Source organism: Anneissia japonica, unplaced genomic scaffold (assembly GCF_011630105.1).
Source record: "Anneissia japonica isolate Jap-2015-1 unplaced genomic scaffold, ASM1163010v1 scaffold685_len2926416_cov193, whole genome shotgun sequence".
Taxonomy (NCBI): domain Eukaryota; kingdom Metazoa; phylum Echinodermata; class Crinoidea; order Comatulida; family Comatulidae; genus Anneissia; species Anneissia japonica.
The window spans coordinates 1118403-1143265 of NW_022692922.1; the positions used below are offsets into that span (position 1 = coordinate 1118403).

The window sequence follows — 24863 nt, forward strand, 5'->3', positions numbered from 1 at the left end:
GGATATAAGTAACTGTGTAACTAAATTGTTCTTTATACCAAATAATAAGGGGTGTACTATTCTACACTTTATTACTACTGTCAGCACACTGAGGGCGTGTAGCCAGCAATATCGTCGATCAAATGCACTCTATTAAAGTGTACTAAATTGAATAAAATATCATCAATCTACGAAAATGATATCTCTAGAACAGTGGAGAATTGTAATAGGATGCCATTGTGGCGGTCGATATAAAAAGAAAAAGACCATGATAAGAGGAATTCAGATACCAAAATGTACAGCGTGCCTGATTCGAATTACCGCCATTTTTGTATTGTGCATAACGCTAGCAGGTGACGTTGAGTCCAACCCTGGACAGAAAACGAGACAAACAAACAGCGGTAGACAGCGGTGAAGCGGCTCAAACTAATAGTACGTTGGATTCCATTCTTCAACAGGTAAATGAAATGAAGAAAGAAATGAATACTAGTTTCTTAAATATTAACGATAGATTTGAAGAAATAACAAATAGAATAGACGAGGTAAATGATAAATTAGGTGCAAAAATTGAACAAAGTATCGACAAGCTGGATCAAAAGGTTACTCTAATTGATAGTGAAATTGTATCAATAAATGACGGTCTATTATTAACATGAAGGAAAAATAGACAACTTAGAACAAGAAAACAAAGAATTTAAAGATATAAACAAGCGCCTGATACAAAAAATGGATAACATGGAGTGTCAATGTAGACGGAGTAACCTTATTTTTTACGGATTTGATGAAGCAGTTAATGAATCGTGGTCGGATTGTGAAAAACATGTCAAAACACACATAAAGAAAATGGGAATCAGTGAATAGATAAAGATAGAGCGTGCACATAGATTAAAAACACAACTAAAGCCAAGGCCTATAATAGTAAAATTCGATCAATTTAAACAGAAAGAAAGGGTGTTAAAGAAAGCTAAATAAATAAAAAAAGAAAGGAGTCAACCGAATGCCAGTGATAGAATTAATAACATAGGAATAGGAGAAGACTTTTCGTATAGAGTCAGGATTATAAGAAAACACCTTATTAAGCGTATTAAAGAAGAACAACAGACAGGAAAACGATGTAGACTATTCTTTGATAAAGCAGTAATAGATGATGACATAATAACGTATGACATTGAAAAAGAAAATTATGTAATATTCAAGAAGAAATAGGAAAATGGCCACGGCTCAAAACAAGCTACAAATGATCACAATAATGACAAACAAGAAGACAACAGAACATTGCGTATTATGGCTTGGAATATAAATGACTTATTAAATAAAATGTGTGATAATGAATTTATTGAATACTTAAGTAATTTTGATATAATATGTTTAACTGAGACTTGGTCAAAATATACAGAAGATCTTTATTTGAAGGGTTACAATAACTTTAGCAAAATCAGTCATAAAAAAATAATGTGGGCGGAAGAATGACAGGTGGCATTATTGCATATATTAAATCATTTTTAAAAGTGCATGAGCTTCCTAGTCAGTCTGACAAGATTATTTGGTTAAATATATACATGGGCAATAAAAGACACATCATCATAGCTATTGTTTATAGACCACCAGAGCGTTCGCATTACTCAACTAACAATATCTACAATATTCTATCAAATGAATTTTATGTTTATAAAAATATGTATGGTGATAATATTTTCATAGTAGGGGATTTTAATGGTAGAACCGGTTGTGCAGATGATTTCATTCGTAACGACACTTGTCCTGATAATTGGGATAACTTATTATATATTGAAGATGATCTTATAGAACCTAGAATTAGTGATGATTTGATTATTAATCCCTATGTTAGAGAATTACTAGACTTTTGTAAAGAGTCAGGATTAAGAATTATAAATGGCAGATAAATTCCAATCATACTAAGCATTTTACTTTTATTAGTCATCAAGGCAGAAGCGTTGTTGATTATATTATGACTCTATATGAGATAATTGGGATAACGAATTATATATCGAAGATGATCTTATAGAACTTAGAATTAGTGATGATTTGATTATTAATCCCTATGGTAGAGAATTACTAGACTTTTGTAAAGAGTCAGGATTAAGAATTATAAATGGCAGATAAATTCCAATCATACTAAGCATTTTACTTTTATTAGTCATCAAGGCAGAAGCGTTTTGATTATATTATGACTCTATATGAGAATTTTAAAAATGTTAATGATGCTTATGTTGATGATCGAATTGAATCAGATCATATGCCTATTGTTTTTCAAATTTTATTTGATATCACACCGCAGAATAATAATCAACACGCATCTGTTTCTGTTAATAAGCAAAAGCGTTTTGATTGGTCTGATGCATATTTACGTACTTTCAATTTAAGGTGGAATCATCGCTTAATTAATGACCTGAAACAAACTATTATTTTTTTTTTTCATGTAACATAGAGAGTGCCGTTTCTTCATTTTGCAATTTATTTGATCACGTATGTAAAGGTATTTCCAAACATGGCCCAGATAAAAAACAATGTTAAAAACAACAATAAGTGGTTCGATAAAGAGTGCTTGTTATTAAAACGACATGTCCGACAAATTTTAAATATATTTAGAAAAGATCGTACTCTGCCCATGTTTAATTTTTATAATAAAATGAAAAAAGAATACAAAAAATTACTTAGATCTAAAAAGAAGTCTTATAAAAAAAATGCTCAAAACGAATTTATTAAATCTTTAAATCCCGATAATGGGAGATTGTTTTGGTCTAAACTAAAAAACAAATGTTATGATTCATCCAATGAAATTCCAATTAGCTTATTCTTCGAACATTTTAAAATTTTATTTGAAAACGTTAATATTAATAACAATGATAATTTACAAACTGAAAATTTTCAAGCGGAATTTAATAGAAACTTAAACAATTTAAATAAAAGAAGTATCCGTTGATGAAGTACAACAAGCTTTTAAATTACAAGAGAAAGGAAAGGCACCAGGAATTGATGGATTAATCATTGAAATTTTTATCCACTCACCAGGTTTTGTTATTGATTTAATTACAAAAATTTATAACGTGATATTTAAAACGGGAATATATCCTACCCAATGGGCAACAAGTCTCATCATTCCGATTTACAAAAAGGGTAACAAAAATAATCCCAGTAATTATAGGGATATTTTATTGATTCCACTACTTGGTAAGGTTTTTCTTTATATAATAAATATTAGATTAAATAATTGGGCAGAAGATAATAATTTATTTCATCAGGAACAAGCAGGTTTCAGGAAGGGTCATCGGGCCATGGATAATGTTTTTATTTTAAACACAATAATTCATAAATATTTATCAAATAAACGAGGAAGAGTATATGTTGCCTTTATTGATTTAAAAAGAGTCTTTGATTCAATTGATATCAGTTTCTTATATTTAAATTAAAGAAAGATGGTTTAAAACAAAATATACTTAACATTATTATTTCAATGTATGACAAACTTTCTGCCCATGTAAAAGTTGGAAGTATTATCAGTAATCAATTCAGATGTTTAATTGGTATTCAACAAGGGCCACCTCTATCCTCTTTTCTTTTTAATTTATTTATTAACGATTTAAGTAAAATATTAAATACGTCGGAACGTACACATAAAATTCAAATTGGCGATTTTCTCATTAACCATTTACTTTATGCAGACGACCTTGTTCTTATGAATGACACTGTTTTTGGTTTGCAATCTTCTTTAAACAAATTGGCTGTCTATTGTCATAAATGGGGTCTTACTGTTAATATTGAAAAAAAATAATGTTGTCGTTTTTAAAAATGGGGGAAAATTTTAAAAAATAGAAAAATGGTATTATAAAGATGTTTTATTAAAAGTAGTTAAATCTTACAATTATGTTGGTGTAGTGTTTAATTCAAATGGCACATGGACGAATGCAATTAGTTATAACTGTACAAAAGCAAACAAAGCTCTTTTTACTTTAAAACGATTAATTCATAACCGATTTGGCAACTTACAAATACATTTGTGGAACAAAATTTTTGATGTAAAAATAGTACCAATATTAATGTATAGCAGTGAGATCTGGGGAATCAATGACATACCAATTATTAAAAAATAATTCACTCTAGGTTTTGCAGATTTATTTTAGGAATAGGCAGCACAGCTCCAACTATTGCAGTTATGGGTGAATGCGGGAGATTTTCACTTTCTGTTGCTGGTATTAGAAATGCTTTACGTTATTTGTTACGTTTAATTAATGCAGATAATAAAAGTTGTATTTACAGTTGTTATAGATTCTAGTTAAGAAGATTACAGTCGAACGATAAATCTTGGTAATACTTTATTAAGGAGAAATTATGTTCAATTTGTTTTGGTATAAATTGGTATGAACAATATGTTGAGAACAATGTTGCTTTTATATCTGAAATAACTACTCGTCTAACTGATATTGAACGTCAAAATTTTCATGAAAAAATCATTTATTTTCCAGACTTAAGTATTATGTGACATTTAAATATAATTTTTCAATCGAACTATATCTAATGCATATACAAAATTTTAATTATAGACGTATTCTCACTAAGTTGGGTTTAGGAGTCCTTGAATTAGAAATTGAAACTGGTAGATGGTCAAAAATTGATAAAAAAGATAGATTATGCAAACATTCTACATTAAATTTAGTTGAAGATGAGTACCATTTTACTTTAACTTGCCCTTGTTACACTGATATTCGTAAACATTATATATTCAAGTATTTTATTGTTAATCCATCCAAAGTTAAGTTTACTCAATTAATGTCCACTACTGATATCAATACAATAAGTTGTTTATGTAAATTTCTTTATCACTCATTTAAACGTAGATGTGATCATTCCCTCTGTAAATAGCAATTATATTTTAATTATATTTTATTTTATTTGAGCCGAAGGCCTTATATAAAAGATGAAATAAATGTCCTTGGCCAGTACGTGCCAAGGAACGGAAACGGAAAATAATAAAATATATTCAGTTTATAAAAAGTTGTGGGCATAAATGTTCCTTCATCCCATATCAAACTTAATGCATTAAATAGACACACCCTTACTCCGTTAGTTCATATTACTAGTTAATTAGGTATCACATTTGTGAAAATTGTGAAAAGTAATTTAATAATACATAATAATAAAGCAGCCACTTCTAAGATACATCACCAGTTTTTAGCATCATAACTGCTATTTAAAGCTAGTTAAGGGATGTTTCATCAATATCAAAATCCAATGGTGAATTGCATAACATAGACACGCCCACATATTTTCGCACCATAAATTAGCAGTGGCTGGAACTAAGATGTTCCAATTTTATTTGCTTCATCTAAATTGTATGTTAATTCAGTTTTAACGTGTGAGAAAAACTATCATTATAAGTTTTAATATATATATTGGGTGAAGTTCGATGTTGATCTTTGGTTGATGGCCTTTTGAATTACATTGTCATTTATACCAAATGATAGGAAATGTATTATTCTACACTTTGATACTAAAATCAAGAAAATATATTTACTGTAGTTGATAATAAATTGTGGGCATAAATGTTACCCCCACCCTATATCAATCTTCCAAACTCTAATGCTGTAAAAAAAAAACAAGTACCTATCTTTGATGTCGGTTTACAGGCACTGACAACCAGAAATCGCTTGGGTAACAAGGAATTTTTTAAAGCTTAGACATAAAAAGATAACTAAAAAATGACGGCAAATGACGGCAGGTATGAAGCAAGGGGTTGCATTTTTTCAGATCCAGTCCCCTGGACTACAAGTATACACTCTTTAACTACAGACTCATCTCTCTACTCAATATTTTCTCTAAAATAATCGAAAAATTAATGTATTCCCGTCTTTTAGCTTTCCATAATTTTTACAACTCACCAATATGGATATTTCGTAAAAAATCATGAAATTATTGACCTAGTAAACAACATAACCTCTTCATTTGAAAACAGAACTTTTTTGTCGGGTTTTATTGATCAAAATTGAGTCAAAACTATTTAAATTGCAGAAAGCAATACGTTTCATTTCGGTATAGCATCTCATCAGTGGAGAAAATGACCTGTGGGGTGGCATAAGGCACGGTTCTTGTGCCTCTCTTACTTTTTTTGTTGACTTGTCTAGGGCCAGTGACATCCTTCAGGTCATTGCTTTTGCTTTTGCTGTTCTCATCCTGACTTAAATTATTTAAACGAAAATGTAAGCAATGAATTAGGAAAAATTTAATGAATGGTTCACCTCATATCAATTTATTATTATATAAAACTAACTAGATTTTTTTTACAAACAAAGTATATTATGTCATTCTACAAATCGGCACATTCTCATAAATAATATAAATATTGAACGAATGTTAAAATAATCAATAATCTTACCTTATATTCATTATTGTAATGTTGTTTGGACTGCTGATTATCCCTCAAAAAAAGGTACTCAAGCATGTCATTATAACTGTTACTTTTTCATCTTATCAAACATCAGGTCTGTTGTTTAAAGCACAAAAGTTGTTCAAAAATTAAAGTTGAACTTATATTCTTAAATTTTTTTTACAATATTCCATTATTTATGATGAGCTTATTCAAAAAATAATTATGGTTGTAATATACGAAGCACTCAAAGTAAATTTCAATGGTTAACGATTCCGTTTGTAAGATTATTATATTTTATTTCTATTTTATACAGTGGATTTTTCAATTGTAAAAAAGGAAAATAAAATAACTTTTCGGAAAAAAAAAACATTATTGATCTTTGTAATCTAACTAAATTTGCGTACATGCTTACTTTACTTGATAGCTTTTCATTTTGCATATAAGTCTCAATTTGCCTATATGAATGCATATTATTATTCATAACAACATAATATAATTCTGATTGTTTTCTTTTCGTTTTTTTTGTTTTTATCATTTCTGATGTATATGTAGGCCTAGTACATGCATAATGCGTGTATACACATACCGGTATTTTTTCTTATAATTTGATTCGTTGATTTAGTTGAATTTTCATTGTTTCGTTTAGGGTCTTACGTGACAAAACATTTCATCTTCTAGTATAGCTCCTTATTTTCGTATTCATTTATGTACATATTGTTGTTTTAACAATAATTCTATTGTGATTATTACTTACCATTATTTGAAATTATTTGCTGATAAATTGTTCCCTCTGAAATTAGAGTTGGTGATGAGATCATAAAGGTTAATGGTCAGGAAATTGCTGGGAAGAACATGGACGGCGTTCTGTCACTATTCAAGGGTAATGCGTCTACCAGTATCTGCATAGTGAGTTTGAATTTAAATTACCGTTACTGTACATTCTATTATGATTTAAATTACATTTTCTGCAATTTTTTGCAAATAAGACTTGATTAGGATGATTATGATTATGAAATAAAAGCATTGCAGCATCAGCCTCAAATATTCGCTGACGAGGGATGCGAGTTCTTCGGTAGAATTTAAACATCTCTTAAGCACCACTACGATAGGGAAAATTCACATTAACGGTAAAGAAAATTGTTTAGATGATTTTTTGCAATTAACACCGGCCTTCTTTATAATATATGTTGAATCATTGCTCTGATGTGTGCATAATGAATTTTCATTCTTCATCATGAAGTCTGACAGATACAGGCGCGGATCCAGGATTTTCCCTGACCTTCGCACAGATGGAATTTGAAATAGAGGGTGCCAAGAGTGGGACTTCGATAGAAAGACACCTCAGCCCCACCATTGTGTGGGCTGAGGTATGAAAAAATAAGATTACGTGGCCTCTAGATGGCCGGAAATGGCACTCTTACGATTAGAATATAATTTTTTCTCCATTCTTTAAAAATTTTTTAATATTTACGGGGGCCCGACCCGATTTATCGTCGGGGACAGTCTTCAGCCGTCGTGAGAAATATTAAACATGTTTAATATTCTACGACGCGACTGCCCCCGATGCAAACCATCGCGTCTGCGTTCAACTCACACAGACCCGACGCGACAAAAAATCGCGTCGGGCTGCGTCGTACGACGCTGTCTGAGTTGGCCTTTACGCTCAGGTGACCTCAGGTGGGGCTTTAAAACAAATGGCTTATTACGGAATTTCTATTAAAAAGTTAACAGATTCTTAAGAGAGAGAAAGAGAGGACTTGATGAATGTTATACAAGATTGCTAGATACGCCTTGAATATCAACTATAAACAACATAATTACAGATATAGTCCTGTATGGAGATATCCTACCACCCCCCCCCCCCACACACCTCCTCAAGAACTTCGAGGGCACGAACGTTAGCTGAACATTGCTAGAGAAGTACAAATGAAGTTATTTCAAGGGTTCCCTTTTAGGAGCCAAACCATGGGGAAAATAAGCAAGGACGGCCCCGACTACATTGAGAAATTAGAAAAGGATCTAAACACACCGTGGCAGTACATTCCACGTATCCGGAGGTGGGGTTGGGGGGGGGTGCTCAGGGTGACTGAGATTTAAAAAAATATATATAAAGTTCCCCCTTTTAAATGTTAAAAAATAACCGACATAAATTGTAAGTATTAAAGTGCCATTCCTGGTGTCTAAAAGTCTCCAATTCTCTAAAATGTTCTCTTCTCAGCCTCAATCATGATAGGGCTCAGGTGGATATAATAAATTTCCTAGTTTTTATGTATTAAAGTGCCATTTCTGGCATCTAAAACTCCCCAATTTTTAAGGTTTTATCACCTCGACCTCAACCATGATGGGGCTCAGGTGGATATAGCAATTTTCGTAGTTTTTATGTATTAAATTGCCATTTTCGGGCATTTGAAAGTCTCAAATTCTTACAATTGTCTTACCTCAGCCCCAACCATGGTGGACTGAGGTGGATGGATTGGTATCAAAGCGCCGTTTTTGGGCACCGATAAAGTCTTAAATTATAAAATTTACTAATCTGTCCACCCCCGTCCAAAAGAATGGCGGGGCTCAGGTAAATATATATCGTAGATTTTGTATTATTCAAGTACTATTTTTGGGCATCTATACCATTCTCAAATTTTTCTCACGTTTTATTTATTTGTTTATACCACACCAACAGCGATATACCGCCACTTACATGGTGGATAAAAATATAACAATAATGAAATAGTAATATTATTATTAATAACAACATTGCAGCCCCATGGGGCTTAGTTGGATTTGCTAGTTTTTTTTTAATTTTAAGTATTTGAATGCCATTTTCGGGTAATATTTAATTAATTCGGTTCGTCAAAAATAAAAGGAATTAAAAGGTAATTTAAGTTCAATTTCCGGGCATCCAGGTATAAAATACTGAAATTTTCACGTCACCGCCAACCACGGTGACGCTGACGTTGGTGTAAACTCAATAAATGTCCTAATGGTAATGTTCATAGTGGTTGTTGGAAAATGCTGAACATTTTATTTTAATTTCTCACCGTGACCTTCGCCTGGGCGAACTGGGCGAAGGTCTGGATCCGCGCCTGAGATACAAATAGATAAGGATGACCTACTATAAATCTATATTCCTTCTAAAATAATGGAAGTAACCTGTATATTTGTTGTCAGGTTATTAAATGTAGAAGAGGTACCGGTAATGAAGAAGATTGTGTGGATGGAGCCAACAGTGACGAACGTGGCACAATTGCATATGATATGGAATGCATGATTACGCCTACTATCCGAAGTAAGCAATCATTATATTTTTACCATTGTAAATGTAATTTTCAACATTTTTGCTTGTGTACTACCACTACTACTACTACCGCTACCACCACCACCACTACCACTACCACTACCACTACCACTACCACTACCACTACTACTACCCAGCACTCTACATACAACGTCTTGACAACACGGTACTTTATAATTTCAAAAAGTAGAAGGGCCCATATATGCTTATTTAGGCCTATATATTAGCCAAGGTTTATAAACTTAGACATATTAGTTGAATATTGTTAAATAATCAAACGATATTGCCCGACATTGTCAAATAAATACAGTCTGCTCAGCCTTAACAATTATCTCTAGGGAGATTACCCACCTCAGTCACTTTCGTTAGCAAAAATACTACTGATGTACAAGGGGTCCCCAATATTCCTTCGCCCCCGGGCCCAATGACTCCTAGTTACACCACTGAGAGTAGGCTAAGCATATTATAAGTAAAGTATTGAATAATTCAATTATCAGCATGTGAGATGGCAGTTAGTGGTTTCAGTTGCCCAGATAAATTATTGTCAGGCAAGACAGACAGACAACCGATGTTTATTTTTGGTAACTTTTACAACGAAGAAGACCAATGTGAGGATCAGCTTTTTTTTGAATGTGAGAACACAAGTGTCGTGGCCAGAAAGGCAGTGGCCAAAGAGGCAGAGGCCAGAAAGAAGCGTAAGTTAGCATAATTTGTAGTTACTGACATTTCCTTTTTAACTATCGTAATCTGACAAGTCTTCTATTTTGTAATATGGTAAGGAGGTAATGATGATGATAATCATCGTTATCATCATTATTATTGTCATCATCATCAACACCACCATCAACAGCACTACCACCACCACCACCACCACCACCATCATCATCATCATCATCATCATCATCATCATCATCATCATCATCATCATCAAAATCATTCTTATCTTCATCATCATCCTGTCAAAATGATTCCAATTAATTTTCCTCGACATTTTGTAACGAAAATCCTGGACGGCGGGACTATATCCTCAGATGCATGGCCCGGAACCAGAGCTGAGACCATGTCCACTTTCTAGTGTCGCCCCTGAATAGGCGCCGCACTGACGTTCTGAAGTTGAATTATTTCACTATGCCGCCCCCTCTTGAATATTAATAATATTATAATCATATGAGCCCATTATGCTTGATATTCTATATTTAAAAAAAACGACTACATGCGATAACATGTCTTGATATGTTGTAGAGAATTTATATATATAAAAAAAACACGATTTTCACGAAATTGATAATAGTATTGGGCTAGATAGGCCTATGCACAGAATTGACATTATTTTAACAATCAAATAAATTATAAAATCGCTGCTCTAGAATAGAGACCTCTTTCGAAAAATCGTAGCATTAGATCCTCTAAAAATTGAAAAGTGCCGCAGCACTATGACCGCATACTGCATTTAAGCACTTTATAAATATATATGCGTTGTAATTTCAGCAGTATGATTTGCTATAATTAGCTCATAGAGACTTTTTTTTGCATGATGCGCTATACAAATCCCATTATTATTACTAATTAATGTTCTTTTTTCTATTCACAGCAACCTTGGTAGTTCATCATTATGTACATTTTGAGAAGTTTGTTCCAAAAAAAATATTGATTATAGAGTGTAATGATAAGTTTATAACAGCAAGCGCCGACAATGAAGTCAAACTAAAAGTAAATAGTCTTCATACATATTTTATACATATACACCTGTCTCTTATACACATCTAGATGTGTATAAGAGACAGGTTGGAATCCATACGACGTGTATGACCTGTCTCTTATACACATCTAGATGTGTATAAGAGACAGTATATATATTGAGGAGTGGGTTTGCATGTATGCTCTAATTGAAATAAAATGTAAAAATTATGAAAAAACGGTGTACAATAATTGAAAGTTGACTTGCGGAACTCAAATTTATTAAACAAAATCAAACGGATATTTCGATAGCTATCCTTATCAACTTTAAAGTGAGAAAACTTTGCAGATCTTAATAAAGAATAATAAATGGTATTAACCAATCGGAACCAGGTTAAAGATATAATCAGTTGATTAGACTACAAATACAAGTTCAGTGACAAGTTAATGAGCGAATTAATTACAATTAAATCATGATAAGATGTCGGCAAATTAGCAATGATTATGATTTAAAAAAAAAGTTTGTAGTCTTATTTTGTAGGTACAGTTTATTGCATGTTTATATATTTTATCAATGATTGTGTAAAAGTGTGCTCCATCTTTTTTTAAACTCTTGTTTGTGCTGCCACTCCAAAGAAAGGCGTTGTTCTCAAAGTAAATAAATATGTCCAAGCGATTGTTTATTGGCGTGCCATTGAACCAGACTTTAGTAAACTACAACAGACAGTAACAGTATGTTACAGAGATAAATTATCTCCGTAACACGTGTTTTCGAGATAAATTATCTTGGTAACACGAAATTCTAAGATAGCCTATCTCGGAAACACGTGTTGCTGAGACATGCTATCTCGGTAACACGTGTTACTGAGATAATTTATTCCAGCAACAAGTGTTACTATGATGCATGTATACAGTATATAATCTTGCACTTGGTCTTTACACTTATGCCATAGGACGGAGAAATTAATAAATTACTCGACTGCGATGGGCGTGCGTTCATTTACCACAAGAATATTGGTCCTGATGACAACATTATGTTAGAATCACTGCAGTATCGAAGTGAGTGGTTCTATTCTATCATCATTATTCTCATAATCAATCATTATCATTTTTTTTTATACTAACGTACATCCTCTTTTTGGGGACAGGCGTTCAAGTTGTTTGTCCCTATGTACAGTATGTCAAGGGCTCGTTTAACACAGGTAGGCAGAATGCGGCCCGCCATGCGGCCCGACAGAGAAATGTTTGCGGCTCGCGAAATGAATTAAAAAATCTATGTTTGCGGCCCACCAGCAGTATATTTCCCCATACAGTCAAGGCAGGAATTATAGAGGGCGCTATTTAAGGTCATTTATGTGAACTGATAACATGAATATATGCATGGTTCTCGCTCGCGAGTCGCGAAAGCAGCGGACGTTGCTAGTGGATGAAAGAATATGAAAGCTACGGCGTATAGTACAGTAGCGTTAGGGTATAGTAGGCCAAAATCTCTGGTAGTCGGTCGAGTGTAGCCGACACAGTGAAAATTAATGGAGTTATTGAATTAATAATAATATCCCTATGCCTAGACACTGTTTACGTACAGCATGGTCTTTGAAGTATAAAAAAGCAGCGTTGAATCCGGTCGGTTGAGTAGCAGTAGTGTAAATATCTAGCATACATATTAACTGCTATACCGTAAAACCTCGAATTGACAATGGGCTTGTTCTTAATCTAATTTTCAGAAAAGCTAATAAGATAGAATTTTTAAAATAATTATAATGTTCACTTGCACAAAAGTAAAATGTCTTAAAGTTAAAAAAAAAAAAAAAACAACAATCAAATGAAATGAAATATCAAATGAAAAAGAAACTAAATTAAATACCACGCGATTCGAACTGACGCCCTATGGTTCCTTAGAACCATCGCAAGGAACCTCGAGCCATCCATACGACGTGTATGACAGTGATAATGGCATTAATGTACATTCAGCCGGGAAAAAAGCACACAATTAGCAGGGTACTCCGAGCTCCTTATCGGAGCTAACAAGTGAACCACATGTCTTTTACATAGCCTTTTCTTTGTTAAAATCTGAGTTGAATCTGAGTTATAGCATATTTTGCCCTCAATTTCAATCAGATGCTCGATAGGCCTATACTTAAGAAATTAATATATAAACCCCAGCAACGATTTTTAAGTCGGAAAGTTTTAGTTGTAGGTGTTTGAGCAGAAAACAGCTGTAAACATGATTTAATAGTTATCTGGAGGTCGTGGGTTTGATGCCCACACAAATGTATTCCTTAAACTCAAAAAAAAGATATCAAGTCTACTTGGAATACCATAAATATGCTGATAAAAAAAATCCCCAATAATCAAACAAGTTCCTATTTCAATTGTAACGGCGAACAAACTAACAATCCTGACACGGATGCATCTGCATTCAACGACTACTTCTTTGAAATTGGACCCTATTTAACTAACAAAATTCTTCAAATTAACAAATCCTTTAAGGAATTCTTACCCAACCCTACACATAATTCTATTTTTCTTACCCCTGTTAATGAAGCTGAAGTGGCCTGTGTATTAAACTCCTTTAAAGTCAATCACCCAGTATTGATAATTTTCATACAAAAGTCATTAAACATGTTGTCAAGTTCATCTCTTAACCCCTATGTCATACTTTCAACCTTTCAATTTCCAAGGGTGTCTTTCCAGAATGAAGCTAGCCCGTGTTACACCCCCATTTTAAAATCTGGACCCAAATCTGACCTTTCAAATTATCGCCCTATTTCAATCTTATCAGTCTTCTCAAAAGCCCTTGAAAAAATTATCTATGACAAAACTCTAAAATCTATTACCAAATATAATACTTTTTAGCAGACAATTTGGGTTTAGAAAAGGCTAAAATATATCCCTTGCTCTTATTGACCTCACCAATAAATATGTGGATGCATTTGTGCATTTGATACAATTGACCACAACATCCTTTTATTTAAACTTTCTCAATATGGTATTCGCGGCCCCACCCTCAATTTTTTTTAAAGTTACCTCTCTAACCGTTTACAGCGCACTAAATATTTTAATACTATCTCCCAACTTTCGCCAGATTACTTGTGGTGTCCCCCAGGGATCCTTATTAGGCCCAAATTGAAAATAAAGTATTCAAAGGGTGGGTATCATTTTTAGGTTGTCCTCATTTGTTCCCCTCAACGTTCTTCGTATTCTTTATTGCTCCCCTTTTCTCCCCTATATGAGTTACTGCAATATTGTTTGTGGAAACACCTACTTATTCAACTCTAGTAAACTCTGGCGCTTCCACATGGTCTCATTCTTCTTCTTTATTTTCTATTCTCAATCTTCTAAAATTCGCTGACATCAACTCCCTTCAACAATGTCTATGTATACGCTTCCAATCACTGTATTTTACCAACTCATTTCTATAACATTTTCAAATAGCTCTAATATTCGTATACCCACTCAGAGAACCAATTATTTCCAGCATAACATCAAATTTTCGGGCTCTGAAATTTGGAATTCGTTACCTTCTTAATGCATCTTCCATTACAATTTTTACTAAGCAATTCAAAAAACACTTAAACAGATTGGCAATTTGCTACCTGTCGCGGATTTCGGTCTGTATTCGATTTGTTTTAAATGTTTTGTTTATTTCTTTTTGTGTCTTTCTGTCCTGTGCTGTTTCTTTGGGTAATCTGATTTTTTCTTCATTCCAGGCTGTCCCACCACATGATTAGTTTCTTTTATCATCTGGCCTTCTTCCTTTCACTTGTCTAATAAATTGACCTAATTAATTTTTTGGCATTTACATCTCATTTCAAGGTGCTAAAATTTAGAATGAATTACCAGTTTACTTAAAAACAATTAATAATATTAATACTTTTAAATACAAATTACACTTGTATCTAGTTTCTTTAACCACATGAATTTTTGGTACTTATCTGTTATACTTTTTTTTTTTTTTATTAATGTAGGCCTATATCATATTTTATTATATTATACATTTTGATTTGTCATTTCTTTGAGTTGAGATTTATTTATTGGACACATTCTTATGTTCAGGACCCCACAACTAAAGCTTACAGTGTGGTACCTTTTTCACAATAATCTATTTTTATTTAAAAATTTAATTGTGTTTATATATCATTCCTGATGATGACATAATTAATGTCAAAATATTTATATATATATATATATAATCTGGTTTTTTTGGTGAAATAAATATATAGTTGATTGATTGATTATATATATATGTATATATATATTATATATATATATATATATATATATAAACATATATTGCCTTGGTTTGGCTCTGTAATCATTAGTGGTATATATATATCGGAAAGATCAATGCAAACGGTAAAAGAGTTCTGGAGCTATGTACACTACATAACATGTGTGTAACCAACACATTCTTCAAATCAAAGCCTCAACACAAGGTGTCATGGATGCATCCACGTTCAAAACATTGGCACCAATTAGACCTGATCATTACCAGAAGGAAAACAATCAGTTCTGTTCTTAACACTCGAACATATCACAGTGGTGACTGCAACACTGACCACTCCATTGTTTGCAGTAAAATTAGAATATCACCAATAAAGAAATATCACTTCAAAAGTAAAGTCAGCCCCGCTCTAAATGTTCAAGCAATGAAAGAAACGATAAAGATTCAACAATTTACTAGTAAAGTCTCCAAATCACTTAAAAAAAAACCATATCTGGTCTGGCCGTAGAAGATAGTTGGGAACATTTAAGAGGATCCTTGTATGAAAGTGCTTTAAATGTTTTTGGAAAACGGAAGCGGAACATTCTGGTGCCATACCAGCTGTGAAAATAAACATAGCCAAGAAAATGGCAAGAAAATGTGCAAATGAATACTGGACAGAACTATGTGAGAGAGTTGAACTTGCAGCAGCAACAGGAAATATTAGAGTATAGGAATCAAACAGGCAGTGGGTCCTTCAGTTAGAAAGACAGTAGCTGTCAAATCAAAAGATGGAAGGTGTATAGTGGAAAAAGACAAGCAAATGGATAGATGGGTCGAGCACTTCTCTGAACTATACTCTACAGAAAATTTTGTAAGTGACACTGCACTAAACGCACTACCAAAAATACCAACTATGGAAGAGGTTGATAGCTTACCAACCGTTGATGAACTCATCAAGGCTATAGACTGCCTAACTACGAGAAAATCACCAGGAAGTGATGGACTTCCACCTGAACTGTTCAAATATTGCAAGCATTCAATTATCAAGGAACTTCACTCTCATCTGTAAATGCTGGGAAGTAGGAGCTGTGCCGCAGGCATAGAGAGATGCAGCTATGGTCACACTATATAAGAACAAAGGGGACAGAGGTGATTGTAACAACTACCGCAGTATCTCTCTCCTCAACGTTGCTGGTAAGATCTGTGCTCGTGTTGCTCTAGCTCGCCTCGAAGTTATAGCTGAAAGCATCTATCCCGAGTCCAATGTGGATTTCGTTCCAACAGATCCACAATTGACATGATCTTCTCCTTACGGCAAATACAGGAAAAGTGCAGGGAACAGAATCGGCCTCTTGTTATCACTTTTATAGATCTCACTAAAGCTTTCTCAGTCTGTTCAAGATATTAAGAAGGTTTGGGTGCCCACCAAAATTCCTAAATATCATAAAATCTTTCCATGATAACATGAAGGCAACCATTCACATTGATGGTGAAAAGTCTGACACATTTAATGTAAAGAGTGGATCGAAACAAGGTGATGTCTTTGCACTTATGTTATTCGGTATATTCTTTGCAGCATTACTCAAATATGCCTTTGGATCATCAACTGAGGGAGTCCACCTGCATTCAAGGAGTGATGGAAGGTTGTTCAATCTTGCAAGGTTGAAAACCAGGACCAAAACACGTGCTGTCACAGTTAGAAATTTGTTGTTTGCAGATGATGCTGCATTCATTGCACACTCAGTGGCACACATGCAAAAGCTTGTTGATCGTTTTTCTGAAGCCTGCAAGGAGTTTTCTGTTACCATTAGTTTAAAGAAAACTAAGGTAATGTTTCAAGATCTCCAACCTAATACCTCCATCAAAATTGATACATATTCGTTACAGAATGTGGAAGAATTTACTTACTTGGGTTCTACAGTAACAAGTAACCTTTCAATTGATAAAGAAATCAACCAACGTATTGGAAAATCAGCTACAACATTCTCCAGATTGAACAACCGTGTATGGAAAAACAGTCTCCTCTTAACAAAAACCAAGATATCAGTATATAATGCATGCGTCATCAGCACCTTGCTTTATGGTAGTGAGAGTTGAACAGTTTATGCAATGCATGAGAAAAGGTTGAACACCTTCCACATGAGAAATCTAAGGCGGATCCTAAATATCACTTGGGAAAATAAAGTTACCAACGTTGAAGTGCTATCAAGAACAGGCCTCACAACTGTACAGTCTATGCTGAAAAAGAGGAGATTACGATGATTGGTCATATGAGAGGAATGCCAGATGGTAGAATCCCCAAAGATATACAGTACTATATGGAGAACTAGCACAAGGAAAGAGAGAGAGAGGAAGACCAAAACTCAGATATAAAGATTTTGTGAAAAGATATATTAAGGCAGTCAACATCCCTGAATATAGTTTGGAAAATATTGCTGAAAATAGATGTGCTTGGAGGAACGCTGTCTACATTGGGCTTCAAAATTATGTTGAACATGAAACCCAATTGGCAAATGAAAAGAGAGCGAAACGCAAGAACGTAAGCGTGCACTATGAACCAGCAGATGCTCCTGAATACCCTTGTGCCACATGTGGTAGAAAATGCAAGTCACGGATAAGTCTATTTAGCCACAGCAAGAAATGTACCCGATGAGAAAAAAAAGAAAGAAAGAAAAAAATTAATTTGTTGTTACCTTGGTAGCAATGAAACAGGCATAATTATCCATAATCAACTTTGACTGACGGAGACCATGATGATTATCTCCCATCATATTATACTAACTTACCAACAAATGAAAAATATTATCATGAAAATCTTCGATGTGGTACACACCAACGACAACCCACGAAAATCCTGAGACTTATTTCGAGTGGGTCCTTCTGGTGGTGATTGGGCAGTACACCGGGAGACAATCCCTACTATTGCCCGAAGAGTGTACTGCGTTCTTCAACGTGCACATGTGCCATTTTGCACACGGGACCAGCGGCTTAAACGTCTCATCCGAAAGACGGTGCGCTTTTGTGTTGCAGCCCTCTAGCTCAAATACAAGGAGAGCAGCGATAGGAATTTAACCGGGGACCCGAACCGGGGACACATGTTAAGCGCACACACAGTGACTACCATCAATTTAGCCGACTGGGCTAGCTGCTCTCTATGGTGACTTCATACAATATGTGAAAAGACAAAATAACATAAAAACACCAAAATTGTTATTTTTTTCAGATCGTTATCTTGGATTTGATAGTCCTAAAGTTAAAATGATACCTCTTGAAAACTGGGAATCGGCTACAGCTAAAAAATGCCGATTGAAGTTCTCAGATGAATAAAAATGATGATCACGCAGTATGATAACGCCAATAGATCAAACTACCATGATGACCTAATGATGACGTAATCAGGACTCATTGCTAGATATACATTATGAAAAAGTTTGTCCATCTTAATAAGTAATATGTCACTTTTTACATTAGGAATTATATTAATTTTGGAATTTTGTGAGTATCTTGAAACAGCTAATTAGGACATGTTATATAATTAACCTCATCAAGAGTTTGAAATAGACCTCTGAAAATCGTTTTTGTATCATTAACATGATTTTCGCAGTTCTTTAGAAAATTTATAGTGATGTCAAAACGTATTTCACATTGGTATAGGCCTTGTTATGAATCAGTATGTTGATTATTAGCTAAGGATGATTATTGGTCACATTGATAGATGATGATAAAATAATTCGTCGATTTAATTAATAATCAAATAATTTTAATCAAAATTAATTTTATATGCTATATTATTTAGTTAATTTGGGTAAGTTTCTAGAGGTAAACCAGGTCCTGCTATACTTTATAATTTTAATAATCAAGTTTTGTCTTTTTTTAAAGGCCTACTCAAAATTGTTTCTGAAGCATGAGCAGATTATACAGGCCTATCAGGTGCAGGACCAGTAGGAGGCACGGGGGCACGTTCCCCCTTCCGTTTTGACACTAATTTTTAAAATTTCAATGCATATCAGTGTTATGTGTTACCACTTATCTATTCTGAAACTTTTGTGCCCCCACCCCCCGTTAAAAAAAAATACTGGTCCGCTTCCGCCTACAGAAAATTTGAAAATACCTAATCTTATCTTCACTCTGATATATGCATTATTATGAATCAATGTACATATACTAGCTGTTAGCTGTTTTCATAAAACAGACAAGTACGGTAATTGATACAAAATACTAGCTAAGATACAAGTTAACCTTATTGTCAAATTCATTGAAAAAATTGTTGTACTTATTCTGTGGAATCATTTATAAATATATATGTGATAAATAGTTAAGTATGTAATTCGTAGTAAATTCTTAATACATTTTGATTGGCATGGATTTTGATTAAATTAATAAATTACAGGCTATATACAATGCTGAATATCCCAAACGGCTTGTGGACAGTTTTTGTTTTTTTCAATTTCTAAATTTGATTTTAATATAGCATAAAGCTATTATAAAGGATATCAACATTTTTAAAGAACTCACCAATAAAATCTCCTCACCTTTCGTACTCTTCAATATTATGTTATGATAATATAATTGCACCATTTTGTTCTCCTGTACGCTTTTGTTTATTTTGTTATTTTGTGTGCGTCTGTTTGTCTTCTTTTTGTCTATTTTCCGGAACTATTGCATAATTTGTTGAAATTTTTCGGGCCACGCTTGCTACAAGTGTCATGAGAGAATTCTTTTTTTATTATTGAATTTTCCTTTTAGAGCACTTCCCACTTTCGTTAATCAAATCCGTTTATTCCAATTTTTGTGGCCTATTTCGATCTTTTTTTAATGTTACAACATTTTGATTTCAGTGTTTGATTGTAAGATTTGGAAGAAATAAATATATATTTGATTGACTGACTGACTTTTTTTTTAAATTATTAATTTGAATGAGCTGAAATGTAACATTGTTCGTCTTAAGGTCAATTATCTTATGTAACTTTGATTAAATAAATTACAAACTACAGTATGTACATTATTAAGTATCTCAAAGGGTTTGTGGACATATTTGTTGTTTAAGTTTAAATATTCATTGTAATTTAAATGAGCTAAATTGTAAAACATCGAAATAACATAGTTTGAAAAACTACCTTTTTTAAATCTATGTTTAACTTTGGAGTAGAGCTGTACCTTCGTCGTAGCGTAGTTTATAACATCGATCACTTTTGTTCTTGAACAATTTATTGGCCTCCTGTATTTTAGCTTAATGATAGTTCAAAAGTTTGCCATGCAACCTCTTTATCGTTTTATCCTGTCTACATAAATTTGTAATCAACTTTTTGCAAATAATAATAACAATAATACTTTTATTTGTAATTCTAAAATTGATTTTCAATTTGTATTTTTTAAATTCAAATTTATATCTATTTGTAATATAAATTAATCATTTTAATTTCAATTTCAATATTTAATTAGTAATTATTTTACGTTTATTTTCAAATATAAAATGCTATTTTTGTAACTATTTGTAATTAAATAATTATAAATGATGATAATAGTGGTAATAATAAATATTTTATACTAATATATATTATTTTTGTATGATTATTATGAATTATTTTTTTTGTAAACTTTTCTTGTTCTCTTTATAAAATTATTAGCAATGATAATTTGTGTGTGTCTGGATTTGCTGTATCTGCTTTTTGATCGTTTCTTCAACTGTCTCTCTTCTGGATATGAATGTTTATTTTTGTACATTTTTTCATGTTTTGTAGTTAAGTATCTTAATCATTCGTATGTTTGCATTGCATTGGTTTTGTGAACTCACTAGCTTGCCCTCTGGGATTGTTGTGAGATTGTTATACTGTATACTAAATAAAAAAATGATGATACTATGAGTTTTACTGATTTTTCCCTGCATTCAACAATTTTTGCCTATACAGTAGTCTCTTTGGCCTATACAGTAGTCTTTTTGAAAATCCAAAATTTAAATATACAGTACACAACTCAAAATAGATATTAAGTCAGGTTTATCACAGATAACGGTTACAAAAAGTAAGAAAGTCACAAGGATGTGCGTTCTATCTTTTCAGTATATTATTTATTTCTAGTGAAGAACATGAGAAGAAAGTGCTAAAAAATTGTTTTTTTTTTCTTAGACATCGTTGCAAGCTGGCAACAAGGTTTAAAATTTGACATTTTTGCGAGATATGACTTTTGACATACTAAAATGGATAATGCCAAAAAAGTAAAAAAATATGTTTTTTTTACAATATTTTGGTCACAAGATTAATATAATGTGTCATCATATACATCATTCAATAGATATTTTTTATCTTTTATATGATATCAAAACATTACAATTGAATCTTTCAGTAACGGACTAGCTACAAAATACAATTTTGGGGAAAACATTTGTCATTTTTTTGCCAAATTTTGCACTAAAATCCAAAATTCAAAGTGGCAACAGCCCATTCCGTGTGAGATAAGGCCTGGTGATGTATCAGTATTTGAGAAAGCATCAGGTAAAAAGTTTTTAGCTTAACGAAACTTAGACATCGTTGCAAGCTGGCAACAAGGTTTAAAATTTGACATTTTTGCGAGATATGACTTTTGACATACTAAAATGGATAATGCCAAAAAAGTAAAAAAATATGTTTTTTTTACAATATTTTGGTCACAAGATTAATATAATGTGTCATCATATACATCATTCAATAGATATTTTTTATCTTTTATATGATATCAAAACATTACAATTGAATCTTTCAGTAACGGACTAGCTACAAAATACAATTTTGGGGAAAACATTTGTCATTTTTTTGCCAAATTTTGCACTAAAATCCAAAATTCAAAGTGGCAACAGCCCATTCCGTGTGAGATAAGGCCTGGTGATGTATCAGTTTTTGAGAAAGCATCAGGTAAAAAGTTTTTAGCTTAACGAAAAAATTTGCTGGTACTTTTTTGGTCACAAGATTAACATAATGTGTCATCATACACATAATTTTATAGATAATATTAATAGCTTTCGTATGATACCAAATGTATTCAAATATTTTAGTAACATACTAGCTTCAAAATAATATTTTGGGGGTAATATTTTTGCAGCAGATGAGCATACTGTATAACTCCAAAATACAAAAAGGAAAATCTCTGAAATTTTTTTAGTTATATTTTATTGTTAGCTTAGTATTTTTCGTATTTATTTAATTAAAAAATATATATAAATTTAATAATACGTTTTGTTGGTAAATTTTGGGTAGCAGAATTACCATAACGTGTCATACACATCGTTCGATAGATAATTGTACAAGCTTTCGTATGATATCAAATATACTTACATTAAATCTTCCAGCGACGGACTAGCTGCAAAAAACGTAAAAATGTGTAATATTTGCCATTTATTTGGTCAAAATTGGCACTTAAATCTAAAATTCATAGATCAATTCTGTACATTGGGCCTACGGTTTATAGTTCTTATCCGAGAAGACTTGTTCCACCTCCAGAACCATAGGCAAGTGTGCCATTCAAACCACCGCCGATATTATGGCTGTAGGTTGTGGCGCCCTTCCTTAATTGCTCGGCCATTCGACTTGCAAATGTTGCCTACTAAAAAATGCTGAGCACTTCCAATCTGATGGCCACTCGTCTATATTGCAAATATACTTTTTGAAATTATAACTTGACTAGATTGGTTGTTACGTCATTTGGTTCTTGCATATAGCGGCGTCGGTGGCCAATGAACAATTCAGCCATTATAATAAAGATCCGGGTCTGCTCCCAAAAAGTGGGTGATTAAAAGTTATAATATTAGAATGACAGTTTTCTGTTATGATTTCCGAAGCCTCCTCAGTCCTACCACCCTCCCATCTTTAAAAGAGTTATGCAACTTATATTATTTTATTGATAAAACATATGTCCCCTCATTCAAACCCAAGTCCTTCAGATTTCATTTCATTTATTTATTCGAACAAACAATAAAACAAATGGTCAGGAAAAACTAAAGCGACGAAAGTCACTATGACTCAGGAGTCAGTAATTCGAACATAAAATAAATCTATATATTATATACAAGAAATAAAATACAAATAAAATAAGACAAAATGGATAATAGTCATTAAAATGAAAGTTAAAATTAAAATTAAAATTAAAATTACTTTTCGGATACTTTTTTTTCCCATTCAGATCATAGATATATTTACATGTAGATTCGAGAAATTGGATAATAGGATCATAACACATACTCAAAATGATTGGTGATAGTGGGTAGCACTGGAAGTTGCCTTTGCCAAATCTGAATTCTCTGAATGACCAAGATTTGGTCGTTTATCATTATGAAGATAGCTTTTAGATATCAGTCAAATACCTTTTCTTTTCGCTTTTTTAGCTACTTTGTCCAATTAGGGAGAGCATTATATATATATATATATACTGTCTCTTATACACATCTCAGTAGTCTTTTTGAAAATCCAAAATTTAAATATACAGTACACAACTCAAAATAGATATTAAGTCAGGTTTATCACAGATAACGGTTACAAAAAGTAAGAAAGTCACAAGGATGTGCGTTCTATCTTTTCAGTATATTATTTATTTCTAGTGAAGAACATGAGAAGAAAGTGCTAAAAAATTGGGTTTTTTTTCTTAGACATCGTTGCAAGCTGGCAACAAGCAACGTTAAAGTGAGAAAACTTGGGAGATCTTACATATACATAAAGAATAATAAACCAATCAGAATCAAGTTATCAATACAATTAGTTGATTGGACCACAAAATATAAGTTCAGTGACAAGTTAATGTGCGAATTAATAACTGTACAATTAAACCGTGATAAGATGTCGGCAAAATGATTATGTAAGCGATAGTTTATTGGCGGTGCCATTGAACCAGCTTAATGCTAAGACTTATTTAACTACAGTAAACAATAACAGGAAATAAAACATAGTAAGATTAATAAGGTCCTATATAATTAAAACAATTGTGGAATAGAAAATAAATAGCAGAAATATAAGGTATAATATGTATGAGTTTAAATAATATAGCGCATGATATCATGATGACAAATAAAATACAGTTTAGAAATCAATGAATATAAAAAAATGTACATAAGTAGAAATAACATATAGCATATATAGTTAGATACTGTATTCATAGAGAAATATTGCGTATGAAGGCATAATCACATGTAGAGCCTCAGTCCTTATTTAGACCCTTAATGTGAGTTTTTAACCGGATTATCCATTTCATTTCTGCGTTACGTCGTACTTGTGTTGATTTAAAATTGCAACCTATTATTATAGCCCTAAAGTCATTGCTGGTGTGATTAGGTGAATTAAAATGTAAACTTACTGGGCAGT

At 32.6% G+C, this 24863-nt stretch overlaps 1 protein-coding gene across 1 annotated transcript; it reads left to right on the top strand.

Moving 5' to 3' along the window:
• The first annotated feature begins 214 nt into the window (after nucleotides 1-214).
• Nucleotides 215-20923, top strand: LOC117100504. Its single transcript, XM_033240232.1, has 7 exons — nucleotides 215-437; nucleotides 7165-7270; nucleotides 9530-9647; nucleotides 10154-10351; nucleotides 11248-11366; nucleotides 12287-12392; nucleotides 18764-20923. The coding sequence occupies exons 2-7, from the start codon at nucleotides 7217-7219 to the stop codon at nucleotides 18865-18867; spliced, it is 699 nt and encodes a 232-aa protein (XP_033096123.1). The 5' UTR covers nucleotides 215-437; nucleotides 7165-7216; the 3' UTR covers nucleotides 18868-20923.
• Nucleotides 20924-24863: the final 3940 nt, after the last annotated feature.

Coding starts and splice junctions, on each gene's coding strand:
- LOC117100504 (XM_033240232.1), top strand. CDS start 7,217: ATGGACGGCGTTCTGTCACTATTCAAGGGTAATGCGTCTACCAGTATC. Junction 7,271..9,529: donor CGTCTACCAGTATCTGCATA/GTGAGTTTGAAT, acceptor ATTTGTTGTCAG/GTTATTAAATGTAGAAGAGG. Junction 11,367..12,286: donor ACAATGAAGTCAAACTAAAA/GTAAATAGTCTT, acceptor CTTATGCCATAG/GACGGAGAAATTAATAAATT.